Source organism: Syngnathus scovelli, chromosome 2, assembly GCF_024217435.2.
Source record: "Syngnathus scovelli strain Florida chromosome 2, RoL_Ssco_1.2, whole genome shotgun sequence".
Taxonomy (NCBI): domain Eukaryota; kingdom Metazoa; phylum Chordata; class Actinopteri; order Syngnathiformes; family Syngnathidae; genus Syngnathus; species Syngnathus scovelli.
Genome location: NC_090848.1, coordinates 8,065,955 through 8,087,729, shown reverse-complemented (window position 1 = coordinate 8,087,729; position 21,775 = coordinate 8,065,955). Strand labels below are relative to the sequence as shown.

At 43.7% G+C, this 21,775-nt stretch overlaps 2 protein-coding genes across 6 annotated transcripts; one reads left to right on the top strand and one right to left on the bottom strand.

Annotated features, from left to right (window-relative positions):
• Positions 1–201: 201 nt before the first annotated feature.
• si:ch211-197l9.2 (uncharacterized) lies at positions 202–9,127 on the bottom strand. The gene is made up of 9 exons (XM_049753368.2): positions 7,381–9,127; positions 6,987–7,211; positions 6,676–6,834; positions 5,286–5,357; positions 4,015–5,082; positions 3,547–3,639; positions 2,727–2,776; positions 1,039–2,182; positions 202–969 (listed from the first exon to the last, which is right to left on the bottom strand). Exons 1-9 carry the CDS (start codon positions 8,002–8,004, stop codon positions 835–837), a joined length of 3,570 nt encoding a protein of 1,189 aa, XP_049609325.1. The 5' UTR covers positions 8,005–9,127; the 3' UTR covers positions 202–834.
• LOC125988334 (proteasomal ubiquitin receptor ADRM1) lies at positions 9,125–21,469 on the top strand. 5 transcript variants are annotated; one of them, XM_049753371.2, is made up of 21 exons: positions 9,125–9,268; positions 10,261–10,375; positions 10,519–10,594; positions 11,036–11,170; positions 11,613–11,710; positions 11,795–11,977; positions 12,182–12,289; positions 12,374–12,463; positions 12,543–12,666; positions 13,858–13,962; positions 14,032–14,155; positions 14,228–14,318; positions 17,352–17,598; positions 17,789–17,905; positions 17,991–18,114; positions 18,309–18,395; positions 18,477–18,579; positions 18,674–18,933; positions 19,553–19,710; positions 20,949–21,051; positions 21,275–21,469. In XM_049753371.2, the coding sequence occupies exons 1-21, from the start codon at positions 9,232–9,234 to the stop codon at positions 21,376–21,378; spliced, it is 2,589 nt and encodes an 862-aa protein (XP_049609328.1). In that variant the 5' UTR covers positions 9,125–9,231; the 3' UTR covers positions 21,379–21,469. The 5 variants fall into 5 exon arrangements, with proteins under 5 accessions (XP_049609328.1, XP_049609327.1, XP_049609329.1 ...); XM_049753370.2 differs by having other exon boundaries at positions 12,543–12,669; XM_049753372.2 differs by lacking the exons at positions 17,352–17,598; positions 17,789–17,905; positions 17,991–18,114; ... (4 more) ...; positions 20,949–21,051; positions 21,275–21,469 and adding an exon at positions 14,667–16,590 and having other exon boundaries at positions 12,543–12,669.
• Positions 21,470–21,775: the final 306 nt, after the last annotated feature.

Sequence of the window (21,775 nt, the reverse complement as noted above, 5' to 3'; positions counted from 1 at the left end):
ATTTCAGTAAATTTGATCATTAAAAAACCTTGTGCTGCATGTTTATGCAACAGATGAAGTTGTCAGGCAGCCATAAGAGGTTAAAGCGATTTAGTGTTAAGCAGGTCATATCTCATTAACTACTTAGCATTTACTTTTTCTTTTTTTAACATGACACAACAAATTGGAGATTCCAGTGAGCTGATGATTGTGAAGCACAGACACATTTGCTCTTGTGTTTATTAAATAGAACAAGTTGTTTCATCTCTACAAAAAAAAACATAACAAAAATCACAGTGTGTATGTACATTACAGTTTTTGTGAATCCAAATATAAGTTTTCAAAAGTGATTGACTCATTTGAATTGGTATTTAATAGTGTGCTTGAATGAGTTCAGCAGAAAACTGCCAGAGGTAGAAAAAAAAAAGTAAGAAATCATTGCAAGTGTGGTGGCTGCATTGCGAGAAAAACAAATATATTTGTAAATGATTCATGTACACTCCTTGCTACAGAAAAAAGAAACAAAGCTCTCAGAAAGTAGGATGAGCTTTCTTTCTGCTCATTTAAGAAGACAGTACTGTAATTTGTCTCGCTCACTGATATTGTCCTCATTTGTATTTAGTTTTCGCGATGTTTGATGGAAGCGAAATGGTGTCTGATGGTAGCCATCTCCATTTTGGACCTCATTGGCTTTACGCATTTAGTCGTGAATGAGGACCATTGTGAATCAAAGGACACAGTAGAAAGACTTGCACCACAAACCAAATCCACCTATACACACTCACATCAATTCCACCACTTCACTATTCTGTCCTCTTAGTTGTGCGGTGAGACCAGCAGCAGCTGATCGTCCATTCACTTACAATTGGGCTCCGTAGTTTGGCATCTTGTGACTTTGCTCCGGCTGGACGTTTCCTTCTGGTTGGATCGAAACGAACGAGCAAAGCAGAAGGTCAGGGTGCCGCCGGAGCTGCAGTCGTAATTTCCATCCTGGTTCGAGACACGAAGGAAAGCATTGAAGGAATGCAATCATTTTTGAGACTATTGTGCTCAACTCACCTCCGCCATGGGAGTTCTCAGGCTGTATGTCGCACCATTACTCCCGTTCTTCCGTTTCTCCTCCCTTTCGGCTCGGCTGACCTCCTCTCTCTGCCTCATGAACCTGTGGTTGACGATCCCGGTCACGCTGTCGTTCCTCGGCAACGAGGCCGCAGGAGTCCTCACGGGAAGGTGCTCCAGACCGCTTTTCGGCTTCTGGGCCGATCCCGGTCTTTCTGCCCGACCGCTCACTCGGCGTAGAAACTCAGTGACCAAACCACCTGCAGATTTGTTTGGGGGCTTGAGATTCGGACCCGGAGGCTCTCGATGAGGGCTGAGATTATGTCTTGCAGCAGATCTGTGAGTCATTTGGCGAGAGGGGCTTTGGTGAGTCCACATCGTTCGATCGCGAGTGTTGGCTGTAGATGAGGAGCTCAAATTAGATGATGCAGCAGATGCAGATTGACTTCTATAAAGTTTCGGGGAGGAGGCTGTGAGTCTGGACCTCTCTGTTCTAGTTGTTAGTCTGTCTAGTGAGGTGGAGATGCAGCGAGAGCGGGAAGAGACCAGACAGGAGTTGACTGCCCGAGAGGGGCTGTTCTTCACTGCCACGAGGCCTTGAGGGCCTTCTGTCTGCACACCAACACTCACCATCAGTGGTCTGATATGAGTCTGCGTACCAGAGCAGGCCACATCTACTCCGCAGCCTGCTAATCTTCTTCTGTTCGCCTGCGAGCCACCGTGACCCGCCTGCCTCCAGCCGGCGGCCATCTCCTTCATATCATCGCTCAGGTTGGCCGAAGAGCCGACGCAGAGCATTGAAAAGGAGGTCGGCGGCGTCCACCACGGAGACTGCGTGTCCACAGATTCTCTGTCACTTTCGGGACTTTGCTTCAGCTGAGCCAGTCGGACTCTGCGCTTGGATGGGGGGCTGTAGTAAATGCGCAGAGTTGACTTCTCTGGAGCGGTGTGGCTTCTCTCCATGAACATCTGCTCAAAGTCAAGTTCGGGGAAGCTAAATGGCATGATTTGATGGTCCCATGTCTTAATCAGTGGCTCCTGGTCCAGTAGGGCAGCCTGCTGGCTCAGATAACACCAGTTCTTCCTCTTGTAGGCGTGTGGAGAAAGTTGGTGCTGAAGTTTCTGCCTTATGGAGCTGCGTATTCTGCAAATACAGTCGGCACAACAAGTGTCTTCAAACTACTGCCGTCTGTCTGTTTTTTTTTGTGGCAGATATGAAGAACTGTTAAACTGTTTTTGGGCCGTGGATAAAACGGGGCGCAGCCTTGTTCTGGCATTCTGAGTCACCCTTCCGCTTAAATGGAAGAACTTAAGCGGCTTTATTTACATCTGCTGTTATCGATATGCACGCAGCATACTTTGTCGTAAATGTCTCTTATTATGTGGCTTTATGTGTCGAGGATTTTTTTCCAGGTTCATAATGTGTCTTCTCTGTGGTGTGTCAAATTTATAAAACATTTTTATTTTCTCTTCACACTGAGTTTCACAGAAAGTGATGCTGTAGTAAAAACAAAAATCAATATTACAATTCCTTTGTATATCTTAACTAACACTGATGTGCTGGTTTTGTTTTATTAACAGTAATTGAAAACGCAAATGCCAAATGGCCCTTTTTCTGTTCGCCACACGCAGAGGAAAAAAAGGTTTGGACGCCCCTGATATAAATGTACAAATCAAACCCCACCAACCTGTCAGCGTCAGCACGTCCCTCATCAGCGACGACACCACTGACAGCACACTGACGTTGAAGAGAAAAATACATCCGCATTATTGAACATTGACACAATGTTTTTATCTAAGACAATTTGATTTCCACAGATGACAGTCTTGCCACATACTGTCAGATTACAAATCATTTTGTTGTCATTTTTCATTGCATGTAGCATTCAAGCAGGAGAGGACACCAAAAGGGGTCATAGTATGCAATACGTGCAAAAATGGCAAAATTAAGCATTTGTATCAATGCCTTGATTGACAGAACAATGAGGTCTCTTCTTTGCTCATTTTTCTTTATTCTAACAACCATGGGGCCTTGCGATATGACCTTAATTTGCTCTATAACTATGCTTTTATCTCAAATAATAAAATCAATGTGAATGCCATTAATCTATTTTATGTTACCCAAAAGCCCCTTAATGCTCTTTTTTTTTTTTTTTTAAACTTGATGAAAGATCAGCTTTATTGGGACCAAGAAGGGGAGATTTGAGTGTTTTTTGTGCATGCTGCATACTGTTGAAACTCCAAGGTTTGGATTACAAGTGCACAAACACAATGACAGGATATGTCAAAATATAGGTTACAACCTCAGGAGTGTTTTTCCACAGAGCAAATTGTGTTCGAACTCTGCTGGCCTCTATGGCTGCAGCCACAACAGCTTAGCCCCAATACTCTGGCACCAGTTTGCTAATGGTTCCTGCTGTACTGTCTGTCAAGGGGGCATGCAGCCAGAGCCATGGATCATCAGCAGGGCTTCCCGCTGCATCCCATAAACGGAGGACACGTTCTCACCTCACTTGCTTGGCTGTCGGGTGTTTCCTCCTGGATTTCGCCATCCATGCTTTGCAGCAAACCTCGCAACATGGTCATGTATTTGTCCTTGGCCTGAATCAAATGTAGCAGAGCTTTAGCTTATGCTGGACATGTTTAAAAAGGGATTAAAACCAATTTTTTTTAAAGCAAGACTACAAGGTATGTGCTAGCACTAATCAAAACATAATGCTCTAATTAATATTGTGTTTGTGGAATAAGAATTCAATAGAATATTTAATTAAAGGGGGACATGATGCTAGGTGAAAATATTTGGGTGTACACCAGCTCTCGCCCAATGTCAACATGCTCACAACCTTGGTGAGGATATTCGATTCCGAGAATGGATTGATGGATGGACTTGGTAGATTCATGTCAACGGCGGGTAATCAAAAGGTTTGAATATTTTGATGGCAAACGCCATATTGAAAAAGCATGCAAAGAACCAACCTCTTTCGCGTCCTGTACAGATTCTTGACACCACAAATGAAGGATCCACAGAATTTGCATGGACAGCTGCACTCTCAGGTCCCATTTGGACAAAAGCCCTTGTGTTGTTTGTTTTGTTCTCTCATCCACATCGACGTCGAGAGCTTGAATGCATTCCTGCTTTTTTGCCGATTCTATGAAACCTTGACTGATAGTATCCTGATCGACATATTCTCCACTGAAAGAGGAAAACACATGACCTTCCTGGTGAGGGGAATTGTTGCCACTGAGAAGGACCTCCATCCTCATGATAAAAGCCTGCAGCATGGCCTGTAGAAGCTCCAGTGTCTCGTTCAAAGGCCCTGGCAAGAAGAATGACTTTGTTATACCATCTGTTGGTGAGGTGAGCACACCACTGGAATGGCCATTTTTGGGTGGAGTTTTTACAAGCTGGATGGTGGAACTCAAAATGCAAGAATGATCTCGGAGGGCGGCGAGACTTGCATAATCCGTTATTTGTTTCGGGCTGCTGTCAGGTGAGCTCTTGCCAAGGCTCTCTGATGGGTCCCACTCACCCCCTACGGGACCTTCTCTTGTGACGTGACAAGAAGGAGGCTGCCCTTCGGTATCCACTGCCGCCTTTTCGTCATGCGAGGCGCTTGACATTTTGAAACCTCTTTCCTTTCTGTTCTTCCTCACAGTGGAAGGCGACAAGCGCTCGTCCAGAACGTTCCGATTCTCCTCCTCCTCCTCGTCTCCCCGTCCGCCATCTCTCTCTTTCAAGTCGTTCATTTCTGTTCGCAGCCCGCGATTCTCCACCTCCAGCTCCACGATGCGGCGGCTCAGGAGCATGGCCTCCTCTTCCACTAGTTTCAAGTGAACTTTGACCTCCGCCTCTCTGGCGAAGGCGGACTTTTGTTTACTATCAGGTAATTGGGAGGCGTCGAGGTCGCCGTAAGCCGAATGGTACCCGGCCAGCTGCTCGTGCATGACTTCACTGTCGGACACCATCTTGGTGAGCTTCTTGCACATGAGAGCCAACTCTTCTTTGGCAAAGTGGAGTTGGCACTTGAGATCGCTGTCATCCTGCTGTAAAGGCAAAGACCATGATGGAGGGTTAGCGAAATCTACCGTGAGTCAGTACATACCATAAGTGGGCAACATTTTTAAAATAATAATATACTGTAGATGTGAGGAAGAGGATAAAATAACATAAAAAGACATTGAGATGTGGCCTAAATCGTAATTGTATTTCCTGTATGTATTGAAACATGACAATAACAAAAACCAACCTCAAGCTGTTGAGACAGTCTCCGCTCAGTTTTACTGGCTGTCGATCTGGCACTTCGCTTCTTTAAAAAGCTCTAAGATATAAAACAAGACAGGGCTGTGTTTTTAATGTGATTATTTGATTGATAACATGAAAATAAGGTATTAATTCACACTTTTAATTCTGCATTCCAGGTGATGCAAATCCTTCTCAGTGGCCTAATTCCTGTCATACCCATAAACTTAATGTCTTGTCCATTCTCCAGAGGTCTCAACTACCAAAGTTTGACTTATCAATGACAGTTTACGTCACATCCAACTGTCGTGGATTGACAAGTTAGCCAGCTCCGGTTGCTGGAATGAAACTCCCCACCCTGGTCCTATCTATTACATGGCGAAAGAGCAACTGCGCACGTTAAATTATTTGCGAGTTATTTCTCTGCCCCAAGATCGGAAATCAGCCATAAAAAATTAAACACGAGAAATGAACGAATCATCAATAACTGTATTCTATTAACGGCGTTTGCATAAAAATAGATATAAATGTTTATTATCAGACAACAGCTGAATTGTCTCATTATGCCTGCGCTACTTTTGTATCTACAGTAAACTGACGATATGAATGTTGGAGTATATTTCAATTTACAAAAAAAAAAAAAAAAAAAAGAATTTTTAACACATTTGTTTCTTCTTTTCATTTTGATGCTCATTATGATGTGACAAAAATGGTCACACACCATCAACCCAGGTGAAATGCGAGGGTTGCCAATGCTCAAAACCGTGTTTTAGGTTTCTGGGTGAGCTAATCTAAGTGGATTCTCCCTGTAAGCAGCTGCCCCAGACTGAGCTGAGGCTAAAGTACAGAATCCTGGATTAAAGAAGACATGTGCCACATGTGAATCATGTCTGCTAGTCTCAAGGATAACGTCAGAGTGAAAAGTGTGACACTTTAAGGGTGTACCCCATCAGTTTTGGAACATTCTTTGATGGCTTTAGGTCACTGTGTCGGCACGGCATGCCAACTCCCGCCTTGCTGGATGCCATAATACATGCTGATCCCGATTTAGCCAGGCTTAATAGAAGCAGAAAGGCTTGGGTCTATTTTAGTAATCTCTCACTTGCTCGCACCCTCTGCTCATTTTTCTCTGTCTTCTGGTTTGAGGATGTCAGCTGCCCAGGGAGGTCAGACTCCGGCATACCGGGAGGCTGCACCCAGGCAGCTGCCGGCCCGGCCCTTGAGCTCATATCAGGGTGTCGTTTCATGTGTTTTGAATGGGGAGGGGTGCAGCCGGCTGGGATGGGTGCAGCTGTGAGGGGTCACCATGGGTTTGTGGTGGTGACACTTTTGGACTTGGACTGCACACGTCCATCCAACGCATTGGTTTTGTTGTGAGAGAGGCATAAAGCTCTCACCTCTCGGGCTTTCTCCAACTCAGCCTGCAAGACGTGCTTGGCCACCTCCAGCTCTTGCGTCTTCTCGCGAAGCATCTCATTCTCCCAGTCCAACTGGCTGTTCTTCTTCTGCACCACTTCCAGCTCATTGTACAGTCGCAGAGACACACTCTTTGCTACCTGTGTGCAAAACCAATGAAGAAAGATTTGGTGCTCCATCAAATAGATACAGTATAAGGAAAAAATTAAGCGCAGGTAGATCGGGGTCTCAGGTGCCCCGGGGCACCACTGCTTGTTGAGTGATTCCCCCCCAGCACACACACAAAAATAACCTTAATATCATGCTCAAGCGTCCTGACCAGCTCCCCGTCCACCTGCCCGGTCTGGGCCACTCTGATGCTACGTCGCTCGGCCTTGCGGAGACGATACTGAAGGATGCGGCAGGTCTTGTTGGCCTGCTCTAGCTGCTGCCGTAGATCCTGCAGCTGACGCATCTCCTCCTCCTGGAACATGTCACGCATCTCCAACATCTCACAGCGCAGCTCCTCTACCTCATCCTGGGATGTTTTTGAATAAAGACAGACATTTAAAAAAAAAAAGTGGCATTATTCGACTCATCAATCAATAATAAAAAATATCAACAAGTAACTTGCAGCCCTTGAAAATATTGAAGTTGATTCAAGTCAATTGGCTGTCATTCAATTAAGCGCAACTGAAAAGCCTTACCCTCAAATACTCATTCTCCGACCTCAAATCTTCAACCTCCCTGACCAGGTCATCAGTAGTCTCTGCCATCATGAGATCCATAAATGTCCCCGAGGAGTTGACCAAAGTGAGGGCTCGTTCAACAGCATCCAGGGGGGAAGAGCAAGCGGTGTGCGCTGCTTTCACGCGCTCCTTGCCGTCGTCCTTGCCTCCACCGACGGGTCCCTTGTAAGCTCTCCCGTCTGTCCATCTTAATTCATTGTCGCTAATGGGAGAGTCGCGCTTGTTGCCCTCCCACGTACAATCGGATATTTCTGAGCTGCTGTCAGAGGAGGGTTTCCCTGAAAAGCAGCCGGAGTCTTTGCTCAGGTCCTCGGACGTGTTGCTGGCGTCGGAGAGTTTCCTCTGGGCATCGGGTCGCCTCTGGCATTCTGTCACGGCGCTCATCGTGCGTTTCCCCGTTGATTTCGCCTCTTTCCCGGAGCCACGATGACCTGCCGATGTTCCTCTTGTCTGGCTGCCGTTTTGGCTCTCTTTAGATGTAGAATCCTTTTTCCTTCTCTGAACAGTTCCCTGTTGGGACACCATGGGTGGCTTCTGGCTCCGGGGCGCACTCTTTACGCATCTGTCTCCTTCTCTGCTCATTGTGCGACCGTTTTCCTTTTTTGTTTTGTTTTATATCAACAAGAGCAAACAATTTGGCTTCTTCACTCCAGGCTGACCATGACTTGTTTCTAAACATCAGTTGGCCAAAATCCTTTACTACTGTTCTGCAAACAGATAGCACTGGATTTTTAACACCCAAAATTGGAACCCATAAGACATGCCGTTGTACATGAACAGTATTAGTCAGATTCGTTTCCGGTTATTGCTTCAAAATAAAACCCCAACGAAATTTAGCGAAGACTAGGGAGATTTGTGAAACATAATTACAGCTTTTAACATAATGTATGATATAATTTTTGTATCGATTGACGACTGACCTTTGCCCCCATACCAATGTGTGTTTAGCCCCCTGGCAAGTAGAGTCATTTGTTTTATCGTTTTGTTTCCGGTTATGTCTTACACTGACTTCGACTACAAACTTGATGGCGCTGCAATTACCCAAGTACAAATAGTTTCATATAGTTTCATATTCTGGTGCAACTCAAATACTACACAGAGTGATTGAATAAAAATATAAAACGGAGGTCAATTTGTAGATAATTGCTCCATCTATTATCAATATATTTAGGGTTTTTCTTAACTGTAATTATTAATGATATCATGGAATTTCGACACTGTGTAGAGAATGTAATAAATACATTTTGACTTTCGAATCAAATAATTGATGTCACCAAATTTATTGGGATGTACGTCTACCTGTACAAAAATAACTCACGTTTACGAGCGCTCAATCTGCACACTGCGCTGTGATTGGCCATTGCACACGTCAATCATGGTGCCCTTGCCACCCACTTCCTCCTGTCAGCAAACGCTGTATTGAACTGTCCTCGATTGTTTACGTTCGGGGCACACTGATTGGCTTCACAGGTACATTTCAGTAAACTCGTTTTACAATCAGATGTCAACATCTCGATTGCCCTTTACCTGTTTGGTAGTGCGCTGCTAACGTTAGTTCATGTCTCCGAGTACGTTTTAACTCACCAGCTAGCTTCGCTAAGTAATGTTCGCTAGCTAGTCCGCGCAACATGCAAGTGGCAGCCAGCTGTCGCCAGCAAGCAGTCGGTAACAAAAGTGTCCTCATCCTTGCGTGTGTTTACAGTGCCGTGTTTTGGCTCCTTGCGATGGTTGGAGGGGATCCAGACTTGGGGGCTCGCTCGCTCGCTGCTTTCAACATGACTCTTGACTGACTGAGCCACACGACTCACGATGAACAGCGAGGAGGAGTTTTACGACGCCGAGACAGGTGAGGCAGGCTGAACGGACAGCTGTCAAGTGTCGGGACGTCTGCATTCTGCACGTTGTAATCTTCGTACATTTGAGGTGGCACATTTCATGTCAGTTTGCACAAAATAATTACAGTTCAAAAGAAGGCAATCAGAATATTTGTAGGGGAATCCTCATTTAAGAACTTGAGACTTTTAAATTTTCTACATGTGAAACTGAAAAGAGCTTTTTAAATATATTTTCTAAAACGATGAAAGGCCAGATAATATTCAGCAATGCCTTCAAATAAAAAAAAAAGCAACTATTCTTTTACTGTATTTCATTTAAAGAAACTAAATTGAGGGATGAGCACTGGAATTTAAGAAATTTAAATTATTTTCAAATCTAAAATAATAGAGCCCTGATATAAAAAAATATTACTGTATTATGTATGTATATATTACTGTATACTGTATTAATACTGGCATCTCCTCCACTGGCATCATCCATCCATCCATCCATCTTCTTCCGCTTATCCGGGGTCGGGTCGCGGGGGCAGCAGCTTTAGGAGGGACTCCCAGACTTCCCTCTCCCCAGCCACTTCATCCAGCTCATCCCGGGGGATCCCAAGGCGTTCCCAGGCCAGCTGAGAGACATAGTCTCTCCAGCGCGTCCTGGGTCGTCCCCAGGGTCTCCTACCGGTGGGACATGCCCGGAACACCTCCCCAGGGAGGCGTCCAGGAGGCATCCTGATAAGATGCCCGAGCCACCTCATCTGGCTCCTCTCAACGTGGAGGAGTAGCGACTCTACTCCGAGTCTCTCCCGGATGACCGAGCTTCTCACCCTATCTCTAAGGGAGAGCCCGGACATCCTGCGGAGAAAACTCATTTCGGCCGCTTGTATCCGTGTATCTGTGTATTTCTCCCAACGTGCCAGCTAATTTGTTTTTGTGCAATCTTCCTGAATCAAATCTTGTGAGTGTATACGATGTTTCTTGATGTGCTCAAATGAAAAGGATTCTTTTGACTCAGGTCTCGAGTCGGATGATTCCTTGGAAGTTAGTTTCCAGGACGCGCTGGTGTTCGATCGCAGCAACCAGGTCACAGATGGCTCCGCTGCAGAGTACAATGGAGTGTGGCAGCGTAGGTGAGGAATCTCGCATGCACTTCCTTATATTCCTAATGCGTAAGAGGTCATTTGGCAGACGTGATGGAGCCATTTGTTATATATGTAATTTCCAATTAAAAGAAAACAAAGCAAAACCTTTTTTCTGTTGTTCTTTTTGCCAGAAAAACCCTGCCTGCTGAAATGATCACCAGAAGCAATTTCAGTGTGACAAGCATACTGAAGAAATGCATCGGGATGGTGAGTCATAACGTCATGTTTTGAATTTTCAACAAGACCCACAGTAGAATGGAACACGTATGTTTAGGGTATCACGGTTTGACAAGCAGTTCATTCATTTTGCGAAAAGCTGTCTCACAACCCAGCATGTCCAAACACATCGTTGATACATAATTAAATTTTATGTCCTCCAGTGACCCTGCAACTTTATCTGATTTGTTTCCTCTTGTTTGTGTTGTTGCAAATGCTCTTGGTCCTTTTTTCTGCTCACTTAGCTATATTTGGTTTGGCTATTACATTTTTGGATCATCACAAGGCCCAAAATAACTCAAGTATAATTTCTCTGGATCCAACTGCTCTTTTCTTGTTTGTGTTTTTTTTTTTTTTTTTTTTTTTCATTGTACACGCAATAATGTAGGCATCATTTGAAAACACTGTAATGTCAATGTTGTGTTGCTATAGGAGCTGTCCAAAATAGCCATGCCAATTGTGTTTAATGAGCCACTGAGCTTCCTCCAGAGACTCTCGGAGTACATGGAACATACTCATCTTATCCACAGAGCCTGCACATTGCCTGACTCCATAGAGCGCATGCAGGTATGATCAAATAATGACTCTTGGGACTTTTAGTATGTCAACAGTGGTAGGAAAAAAACAAACAAAACAAACCCCACCTGAATTATTAATATGCCTTCAAATATGAGTGCCACGACTTTTTTGTGATAGGCGTCGTTGAGGTGAGGCGTCTGCGTTTGGTGACAATGCAAGCCCGAGGATAGTTGTGACATTAATCTTGATGGACAGACATTTTATTATTGTTGTTGATTTGCTCTTTTTTTAGACTGACAAATCGCCTGAGTGAGGCAATAAAAAACATGCTGCTTTCACTTGGGATTTCTGGTGTTAGGCACAAATATGTAAACAGAGGCCCTAGGAAGTCCATTGTGCCACTGGCTGTAAATTTCACACTATAGTGAGGGATGTCTGTGAGTTACTCTTTAAAATGAACTGAAAATGATCTTTGCTTTTTTCTTAACAGGTTGTTGCTGCTTTTGCTGTTTCAGCTGTAGCATCTCAATGGGAACGGACTGGAAAGCCATTTAATCCGTTACTGGGGGAGACTTTTGAACTCACAAGGTATTGAAGAATGTTGGTGAAGTCCAAAAACAAATTTGTGTTAATTTGATTTTTGAAATCATTTTTCTTTCTTTTTTTTTAAAGAGAGGAAGATGGCTACCGATTGATCTCAGAGCAGGTGAGCCACCACCCTCCCGTCAGTGCCTTCCATGCAGAGTCCCTGAAGCAAGAATTTGCATTCCATGGATCAGTCTACCCCAAACTCACGTTCTGGGGCAAAAGTGTGGAGGCCGTACCAAAAGGCACCATGACGCTGGAGTTATTGAAGTGAGCCCTTGTTAATATTTGACCATACTGCTTTCAGAATGTTAGATGTAAGGATTGTCACCATTAAGATTTTTATCAGCACAACACATTAAAATAATCTGAAAATTAGAGGGTTATACAACATGATGGACATTTTTATAAAATACTACATATAGTGTTTGTCTTAGACTGGTTAGTCAAACTAACAAAGTAATCTTCTTTCAGACATAAAGAAGCATACACATGGACCAATCCAATGTGCTGCGTGCATAACGTTATCATAGGAAAGATTTGGATCGAGCAGTACGGAACAGTGGAGATTGTAAACCACAGGTACCGTGACAGATGTTTTTCTTGTCGGAGTGGAAGCATTTTAAATGACAGACGTCTGACATTGTGCTCACGGTGATAATTCAGCACAGGAGAAAAGTGTGTGTTGAACTTCAAACCAGGTGGAATGTTTGGGAAAGAGCTGCACAAAGTGGAGGGACATATACAAGACAGCAGGTAAGAGCAGTGCAACGTGATCATCAGAAATTCATAAATCTTTTACGGAAACAAGTTTGCGTCTCTGCTGTTGAACCAGGAAGAAGAAACGCCGCGTGATTTATGGCAAGTGGACCGAGTGTATGTACAGCGTGGAGCCCAAGGTTTATGAGGCATATAAGAAGTCTGATAAAAAGGCGGGAGCAGACTCAAAAAAGCTGAAGCAGGTGAGTTAATGATGTTTTTGCACATTCATCTTTCGCAATGAGCGCCAACTCTAATATTTGAGGATCTTCTTTGCCAAAACCCTGGTCTTTAGTTCCCGACACAGATTCAAGTTGGGTTACCCCATTGTTGATATTCTTGATGCATTACCCTGGGTCCATTTGCTAAAAATTATCTACAAATTATTAGGTTCCCATCACCATGTTTGACAATAGGGCTGGTGTATTCCTAGAATTGAAGGCTTCCTTCCCCCTTTTTACATGAAATGAAGGGTCATCAAGCACAAACAATTCAGTTTTTGTTTCATCTGTCCAGATGAGCATTTACTATACAAAGCCCAAGTGGGTTTGGTGTGCAAGTTGAGTCCTTCTTGGTCCTAGATTCACTCCTTCGATTTTTTTTTTCCCCACCTCTCTCATCATCCTTCTGGCCAGCACAGGATTTGCTTGTGAGATTTTCCAGACTTGTATTTTTAAATAATACTTTACTCTGTCACTGGGACTAGAAAAGATTTACACCAGGCCTTGTGACCATCCTGACTTGTGAGAAGACACAATGCGGTCCTCACTGAACTCCTTCATCTTGAGCAAGAATCTTGCACATTGACACCTGTTTCATTGCCATACCAGAAACAAACTTGTCAGTTAAATCAAAGTAAAACAAAATAAATGTTGAAAAAATACATTTTTAGGTCAAAATGTGCCAGCGGTATGCATCGCAAATAACCACACCTGTCCTGTTTTTCTCACCAGCTTCCTCTTTTTGTATTATTATACTATAGCTACAGTGACTGGCCGTATCACTCGTGTGGTGTAGAACTTTGGGAGCCAATGGCTGTCGCTTTGCCCTTCAAATGATGGCATTACCAAAACTGTTCCCTTCTTTGACATGTTTTTCAGTCTTTCTACTATGACTTGTTCATTTTTCTTTTCTTTCACAATAACATGCAGTGGCATGCGTAGCAGGTAAGGTTAAACATTTGTATTTGGTCTCTGTAGTGTGCTGCTCCAGCTGTTATGTCCAAAGTATATTGTGCTCATTGCCAGCACTAATCTACAATGCCTTGCAATGACATGCATTGTTGCTTGAGAGATGTGTATAATTTGTGGCAAGTGGATGTCTGTGACTCTCCTGTTTGCATCAAGTTCAGTCCTCCCACGTACGATAGTGATGTGTGTGTGTTTGTGTAGGAACATAGTAGTGAAGATAAGAATGCAGTTCAAGAGACTGTGACTGTGATACCAGGAAGTGCCTTACTCTGGAGGATATCGCCACGGCCTGCTCACTCGGCACAGGTTGGTGTCACGCACATGCTTACGCTATGTAGAGTTCGTGGCTCGTGCTAACCTCATCATCCTGTTCAGATGTACAACTTTACCAACTTTGCTGTGACGCTGAACGAGCTGGAGCCCGGCATGGAGCGACTATTGGCGCCGACCGACTGCCGACAGAGGCCCGACATCCGAGCCATGGAAAGAGGAGACATAGGTAGCGACGGTCTACAACGTTGGCACGGTTGCGACTTTTCTTCTACTCTCCTGATGTGGTCTACTTGCACAGACATGGCAAGTGCAGAGAAAGAGCGCCTCGAGGAGAAACAGAGGACCGCACGCAGAGAGCGATCCAAGGATGAGGAGGAATGGTCGACCAGGTATAAAACCGTGTGCAGATTGTTGACAATCGATTAATTATTTGGCGTTCATTTAAAATATGCTAGTTTTGCACTTGTCCCTGCTATTTTGGGAACAAACTTGGAGGGCCGCCACTGCACAACAGTTTTTCTTAATCATATGCTTCGAAACGCTGGCTTTGCTTATTTTAAGAAAGGGGAGAAGACAAGATGTACCTTTCGTTATTGATAAATGCGCCAGCTTTATCAAGGCTTCCTCCATTGTCATCATGCCGTTACCTGTAAATGTCTCCCCCCAAATAGCAGTAAATTGTGTCACTAGCTCCTCAACAAAAATAATTCCAAAACTTTTTGCTCATGCCCCGTCAGGTGGTTCCAGCTCGGAGCCAACCCTCACACTGGCGCAGAGGATTGGCTGTACAAGGGTGGATACTTTGACAGGAACTTTACCGACTGTCCCAACATTTATTGACAATAAAAGAGGTTCGCTCTTGATTCCTCGCGGTATTTTAAAGAATAGTGTGACGTATTGGACACGTCTGTGGTAGCGTTGGAACTGATCATGTCAAATGATAAATGCTGCCCATGGGAAAGGTTCTACTCCGTTTACTTACTCTAGATGTTGATCCTAATATGCCCGATCCTCACCTTTGATGTGCTTTACTAATATTCACAGTCTACACATATGGTCAATGTTACAAAGCTGGAAAACGATTTAGATCACTCATGAGAGCACAGTCTGGGCTCTGTTTAAGTTCAGGTGCTAACCTCCAATGTTACATATAGACGGGATTCTAAACTACCTTAGTTTGATCACCAGCCACAAGCTACTTTCTAAAGAAATAATTTCCACTAGCCATTTTTTAGAAAACTTTAGCTCTTTTTAGACTTAAGCGAATATTTGCGACCTTGATTGAATCCTGATGAGAACGCAACATTTGCTGCCTTCAAACATATTCGCAATTCGCTTTAAGCCCCTTTTCCACTGAGTGGCCAATATGTTCAAAATTTCCTTGACAAAAGAAACATCCCTAAAAGTGTTGGCGAACGTTTTGCGATCATAGGACCTTGAATGAACCCTGACAAACTCTGACGCGAGCGTATTGGGCGGCGCAAGGTCATTATCCCCCTACATATAAAAGCTAATTTCCAGTGTGTCTAGCTGGGTTTTCTCCTAGAAGTCTAACAAAACCTGGCACCCTCTTGAACAAAAATGAACTGCCTTTCAAAAACCCTTCACAGATGCCAGAATGATGCACGTTCACAACAACATTCATCAGGGGGAAATGCCAACAAAATTGCGAATTGCTACATGTATCACTGGCCAAACTGGCTAGTCAGTTTTTTATTGTCTGCACCTATCAAAATGAATTTCAACCCATTTTGGTGTTTTTGTGGGCAGAAATTTAGAACCCTGCCAAATTGTGTTCAAATATCAGGGTTTATTTAAATGCTTTTTTTATAATGCATATAAGCCGACTAATCCGCTCTGAAGGCATTGTGTTTTCTCCTACTAGCAGCAAACATGCAAAAAAAAAAAAAAAGAAAAAGAAAAGCTGCTCGCCAACAAATTTACTTGCACAATAAAATGCTATTGTTGGACCCTGATGTAGTTGCTAATGGGTACAATTTTTGGCAGGCATTCAAAACTGCTCTTTTACACACGTTAAAGCCATAAAATGTCTTCTGCGCTGAGGGGAAATACTGTATATGTATTCAGATTGACGTTCAAAGCAAAGGATTCTGAGCATTTTCCATTTAACCGAAAGCTGTGACGATATTCTAAACGTATGTACACACAAGAACTGTTAATTCCGATTTGAGCGTGAAGACTTTCTCATTTTCTTCCAGCAACCAAAGGCCTGTGTCAGAACAGGGCCTGAACCTATGCAAGCTGATCCATACAGTCAACCCTTCTGAAATGTGAAAAATGTAAACATTTATTTCCTCTTGAGCTTTGCGCCCAACTGAGTGAATGTGTATGGAATGTGATACGGCTTGCTTATTGTTTTTTTTTTTTTTAATTTTAGATTCAGAGCACTAACATTGCATCAAACTGCACAGTAGGCTCACTTTCCTGTGCACATACTGTTGGTTGGGTGAACAATGCATACTTGAGTTCCAAGCATCTTCAACCTTGCAGGCATTGAAGGTGCAGGATTCATTATGCTTTATGTTTATGATGTCGGTCTAGTTGAGTCGTGATATTGTCTGTTCAGTGATCATCCCTGTGACATGAGACACATCCACACACGAACGAACCTAGTATACATTAAAATATGGACTATGAGAACATACTGGTCCTGTCACATTATTTGATTACTCTAGTACCATAGAAAATCCTTAGATGAAAATGAGATACTTTTATGAACCACTTAATGTTTTCAGGTCCACATAATTTCACTTGGCATATATAAGACATTATATATCTGCACTTTGTTTATCGCAGTGGTGTATTATTGTATTTGTAGAATACCTTACAATAAAACCATTATAATTTTGATTAAAGCGCATTGATTGTGGCGACCACTGAAAAACACCAAACTGTCCGCCGAACATGAAATGAGATGAGCAAAGCCAATCACAGTTAGGCACGTGACCATATTCTCCAATCGCAATCTTTCTTACTCAACCGGCGTCTCCACCATTCACACTGAAGCAAGTGACCGTCTAAAACCAATCATAATCGAGCTTGTTCACAACTGCCACACTTCCGATTTTGATAACGCACAAGAACCGTAAGTGCAAATCTCTTACTTTTTAACATTCTTTTATCATTTTCCCACAACACCACAATGTCGTTTGTTACACTTTTTAGAATGTGACACGAATATGATACTTTACGTTGTAAACACTGAGCCGAGAACAGTCGTCTGGCTTCAAAGATGCAGCGTCATCCTGTGAGAGTAGACGACAATTAGCCAGAATATTGGAAAGCAAACGGGCCGTGGTAAAGAAAGGGAAAATTACATTCATTTTTATTATCAATTATTTTAAATGTCATTTCTGGTAAACACGTAAGAGCGTTTTTCCGTCTTCTGTACCCCGCAGAAGTCGTCGTCGTCTTGTCTTCAACATCACCATCATCATTATGGCTTCTGGAGCTTTGTTCCCCAGCATGGTGTCTGGCACTCGTGGCTCCTCCAGCAAGTACCTGGTGGAGTTTCGAGCTGGTAAGATGACCATGAAGGGCAGCACGGTGACACCCGACAAGCGCAAAGGTCAAGTCTACATCCAGCAGACGGACGACTCCCTCATCCATTTCTGCTGGAAGGATCGCACCACCGGCAATGTGGACGATGTACGTGGGTGCTCTTTGGGAACATGTTTTCAAGATTTGTCTTTTGATAGACATTTACTTTTACTGGTACCTGATCATCCACTGTAGTGATCAACGGAAAGACTCGCGTATACCAAACACCGCTTTTGAACAGCTGTCTTCTGTTGTAGCTAATGCATCAAAAGATTTTCATTTTGGTGTTCAAATGCAGGACCTGATCATCTTCCCCGATGACTGCGAATTCAAACGGGTCAGCCAGTGCACCACCGGACGTGTCTATGTGCTAAAGTTCAAAGCTGGCTCCAAAAGACTTTTCTTCTGGATGCAGGTATACTGCCTGGTGGTTTGAAACACCCCCCCCCCCCCCCCCCCCCCCCCCCAACACATTACATACAAGTCTGTTTGGATTTCAGGAGGCTAAGACTGACAAGGATGAGGAGTACTGTCGCAAAGTGAACGAGTATCTCAACAACCCGCCCATGCCTGGCGCACTGGGTAGCGGCAGCAGTGGAGGACATGATCTGTCCGCTCTTGGAGGTAACACACATGCATTAGCACATGCGCAAAGTTAACGTCATGTTTATTGTTGCGCAATGTCCAATTAAACAATACTCATATAAAGTTAGCATTGGGTGTTATGGCAAAAAAGGGGAAAAAAATACATTTAATATCGTCTGGTCCTCTTTTGGCAGTTTAAAAACATTTGTGACATTCTCTGCTCTTGTGTAAAGGCGAGGGTGGTCTGCAGAGCCTTCTGGGTAATATGAGCCACAACCAGCTCATGCAACTGATCGGACCAGCCGGACTCGGCGGCATCGGTACGTATGATGGCGCTTGAGTGATCCCGGGAGTATTTTGTGATGTTGATTGACAAACAGCGCTGTCGGTCCCAATCGCAGGCGGTCTTGGCGCACTTGCCGGCCCAGGGTTAGCCAACCTCTTGGGCAGCAGCAGTAGCAGCAGCAGCAGTAGCGTTCCAGCTGCCAGCAACTCCTCCACAAGGTGTCCAAACTTCATATCCAAATATTTTTTTAGAATGGGATTATGTGGATAAAAGGATGCTGAAAGACCTTTTCGTCCTCCCATCATCTGGCAGCCAATCTACTGTGGTCACGCCCACCTCGACCTCCGCCGCCAGTCGCCTCAGCTCCTCTCAGACATCTACCGTGCCTGTTAACCCTTCCGCCGCCACTGCAGCCTCCCCGCCTGCGAGCACCCCGCCCACGCCCACACCTGCTGCGTCGTCCTTGGCTGCAGCAGCGGGGGCTGCAGCAAGTAACCCCACGCAGCCCATCCAGCTGAGAGACCTGCAGAGCATCCTGGCGACCATGAATGTGCCTGCCGGTGGCACAGGAGGTAAGAAGGTCAACGTAGTACCTGAATTGCATCACGGCAAAGGGCGTGTGCGTATGCTGCAACCCCCACTAATCAAACCAAAAACATTTTTATGAAATAAGAGATAAACTTTATTGCCCCAGTTGGGACAACAATTACATACGTTTGATTGTTGTTTAACTCTTTGACTGGCATCCCTTTTCAGAGCAGAGGTCCCCTTGTTTTACATTGTTTTGACAGGTTTTTAGAGAGACAATTTTTTTTCTTCTGTGACAATATAAGCACAACCTACCAAAAGAAAGAAGACTCTCTTCTTTCACTTGAAATAATATTGTTACAAGTATTTTCTTCTCTTTTGTAATCTGCTGTAGAACATGGATTGGTTTCAGCAAAAAGAGCAGTTTCTTAGCAAACAAGCAGAGACAATACAATGTGATTTAGATCGTGCTTTCACAACAGCTGTCGCCATAACAAAGCGCTATACAGAATATGTAAAGTAACAATACAACAAAACACATCTCATAAAACATTGGCAATAATACAAGCATTCATCTAAGATAGAAGGTAGAAGAAATGCAGGTGGCCGTCAGACTGGGAAAGAAAAGCCAATGTGATTGTAAGCCCAGTTTGTTTCCCACAGTGGACCTAGCTACTGCCCTGACTCCAGAGGTGATGGCTCCTATCCTGGCCAACCCTGAGGTGCAGCAGAGGCTTCTTCCTTTCCTCCCCAGTGGGGAGTCACTGCTCCAGAGTACAGATGAGCTCCACAACACGCTCAGCTCACCGCAGTTTCAGCAGGCAAGTTCACTTTATATTTAAGCAGTTCAGACCCTCTTATAGGCTTTTTAACTTACACCTGAGTAATTTTAATCTTTTTTATTTGGGGATAATGCAAGCATCCAGTGTAACAACTTGCAATCAAATTGATAATGTGAAATTTTTCCCAAGAATAAAAAAAAAGCATTTTCATTTTGTGCAGTCACAAAACTTGAAAACAAAAAACTCCCAGATTTATTTGCACAAAACTGACAGCAGAGGGCAGTGTATCACTTTTCAGTTGGTCGACTCAGTGTCCCAAAAAGACCTATATTTACTGGGAATACTCTGAGGTTCTTGTTTGCAAACTGTCACGTACTATGGCATTATGTTGAGACTTTCCAAACTGAAATGTTTACAGTCCAGATACATCCCTGACAAATTTGGCCTAAAGAGGAAGTCAACGTAAACATTTTCTGTGCAGCCCAACTATTGACCAGTTGGTTATTGCAGTTCTAGTACAAAATAGTACCGTATTTTCCGCATCATAAGGTGCTTCAGTTCGTTACGCTCGTCAGCAATGATTCTGGCTTTCCGGAAACCTTGAATTGTGCCTCATAAGCATGACTCTTTGGAAATGCCGTTTTAGAGGGTCCTAATGCTGTTTGCTTTGCCTAAACTGCTGGTATTTATCAATGGTAGCGGAGGTACGTACTCTACGTATTACGTACAATTCTGTGATTGGTGTACCGCCCCGGTCTACGTATTTTAATGTCCTCTGATTGGTTCATTGGGTCAACATATTGCGTCCTTGTCCTGTGGAGGCAGCCACACGACAACGTTTACAGTTTTTGGAGTTCGGTCCACACAAAAGATGTACCTTATTAAAAGCCGCACCTTCGGTTTTTGATAAAACAAAAGACTTCTAAGTGCGCCTTATGGTGTGGAAAATACGATAATTGTCGGGGGGCATCCTAAAGATGAGCAAAAGTTCTCTCTGGGGAAAACTTCTTTCATTTTCTTGCCGCGTCATGAATGAGAGGCTAACGGCAGAGTTTTCATAATTCATAATAAACATTTAAAGCGCACTAGCTGGCTAATTTACTATTCACATCCACGCCCGGGTCGACCTTCACATTCAGTCTGAATGTAGTGCCCCCCCCCCCCCCCCCCCTCCTTTATTAATAAAGAAATACTTTTAAGAAAATAATAAAAATATGAAATATCAGAATGAAAACCAAGTTAAATGATCATGTCCTCTATGTATTTGTTCCCTTCAGGCCATGAGCATGTTTAGCAGTGCTCTGGCATCAGGGCAATTGGGGCCACTGATGAACCAGTTCGGGTTACCCACAGAGGCTGTGGATGCTGCCAACAATGGAGGTCAGTGACTTTCACACACATCACACTTGATCACTGCTAGGGATTTGTAGTAACACGCTTCCGTCAGCAGTACTAACAGAGTGTAGTTAGGCAACTTGAAGAAAGATTTCTTTTTTTTGTCCTGTCTTTAAAATAATACGGCCTTGACAGTGTCAACCAAAAGGAACTATAGCAATTTAAACAGCATTTTTTAAAAAATGTTGGTCTTCTACCTTGTCTGCAGATCTGGAAGCATTTGCAAAAGCAATGGAGACAGAAACAAAGTCCGAGCATGACGGAGACTCCAAAGACAAAAAGGATGACGATGAGGACATGAGCTTGGATTAAAAAAAATGATACCTATGTATTTATTTAGCTGATGGTATTAGAGTATGAGCTTCTTCAATACATTCAATAAAGATACTTACAAGGACTACAATCAGCGTTCTACTTTTATCCTACCCACAAAGTATAAAAACACTGCCTGACCAGCAGCACAGGGATGCGGTGTTGGTGGTAGTGAACTAATCAACCTACAAATTCTTTTGGTGGCATGTGCTAAGACATCCACAAAGTATTTTATGAAGCCTTTATTGAAGTGTTATTTGTTGTAACCCAATGCTGTCCGTAATGACTTATGAAGCCTTGCTGTTTCCTCAAGTGCTTTGTCCTCGTGTGATTAATGAACAGATGTAATGGATACACGTTGAATTTTCCTGTTAGTTGGCACTTTTCTATTACCTGT

Coding starts and splice junctions, on each gene's coding strand:
- si:ch211-197l9.2 (XM_049753368.2), bottom strand. CDS start 8,004: ATGAGCAGAGAAGGAGACAGATGCGTAAAGAGTGCGCCCCGGAGCCAG. Junction 7,212..7,380: donor CGGAGAATGAGTATTTGAGG/GTAAGGCTTTTC, acceptor AAAACATCCCAG/GATGAGGTAGAGGAGCTGCG. Junction 970..1,038: donor TGAGAACTCCCATGGCGGAG/GTGAGTTGAGCA, acceptor GTCTCGAACCAG/GATGGAAATTACGACTGCAG.
- LOC125988334 (XM_049753370.2), top strand. CDS start 9,232: ATGAACAGCGAGGAGGAGTTTTACGACGCCGAGACAG. Junction 18,396..18,476: donor AGCCGGACTCGGCGGCATCG/GTACGTATGATG, acceptor TCCCAATCGCAG/GCGGTCTTGGCGCACTTGCC. Junction 18,934..19,552: donor GCCTGCCGGTGGCACAGGAG/GTAAGAAGGTCA, acceptor TGTTTCCCACAG/TGGACCTAGCTACTGCCCTG.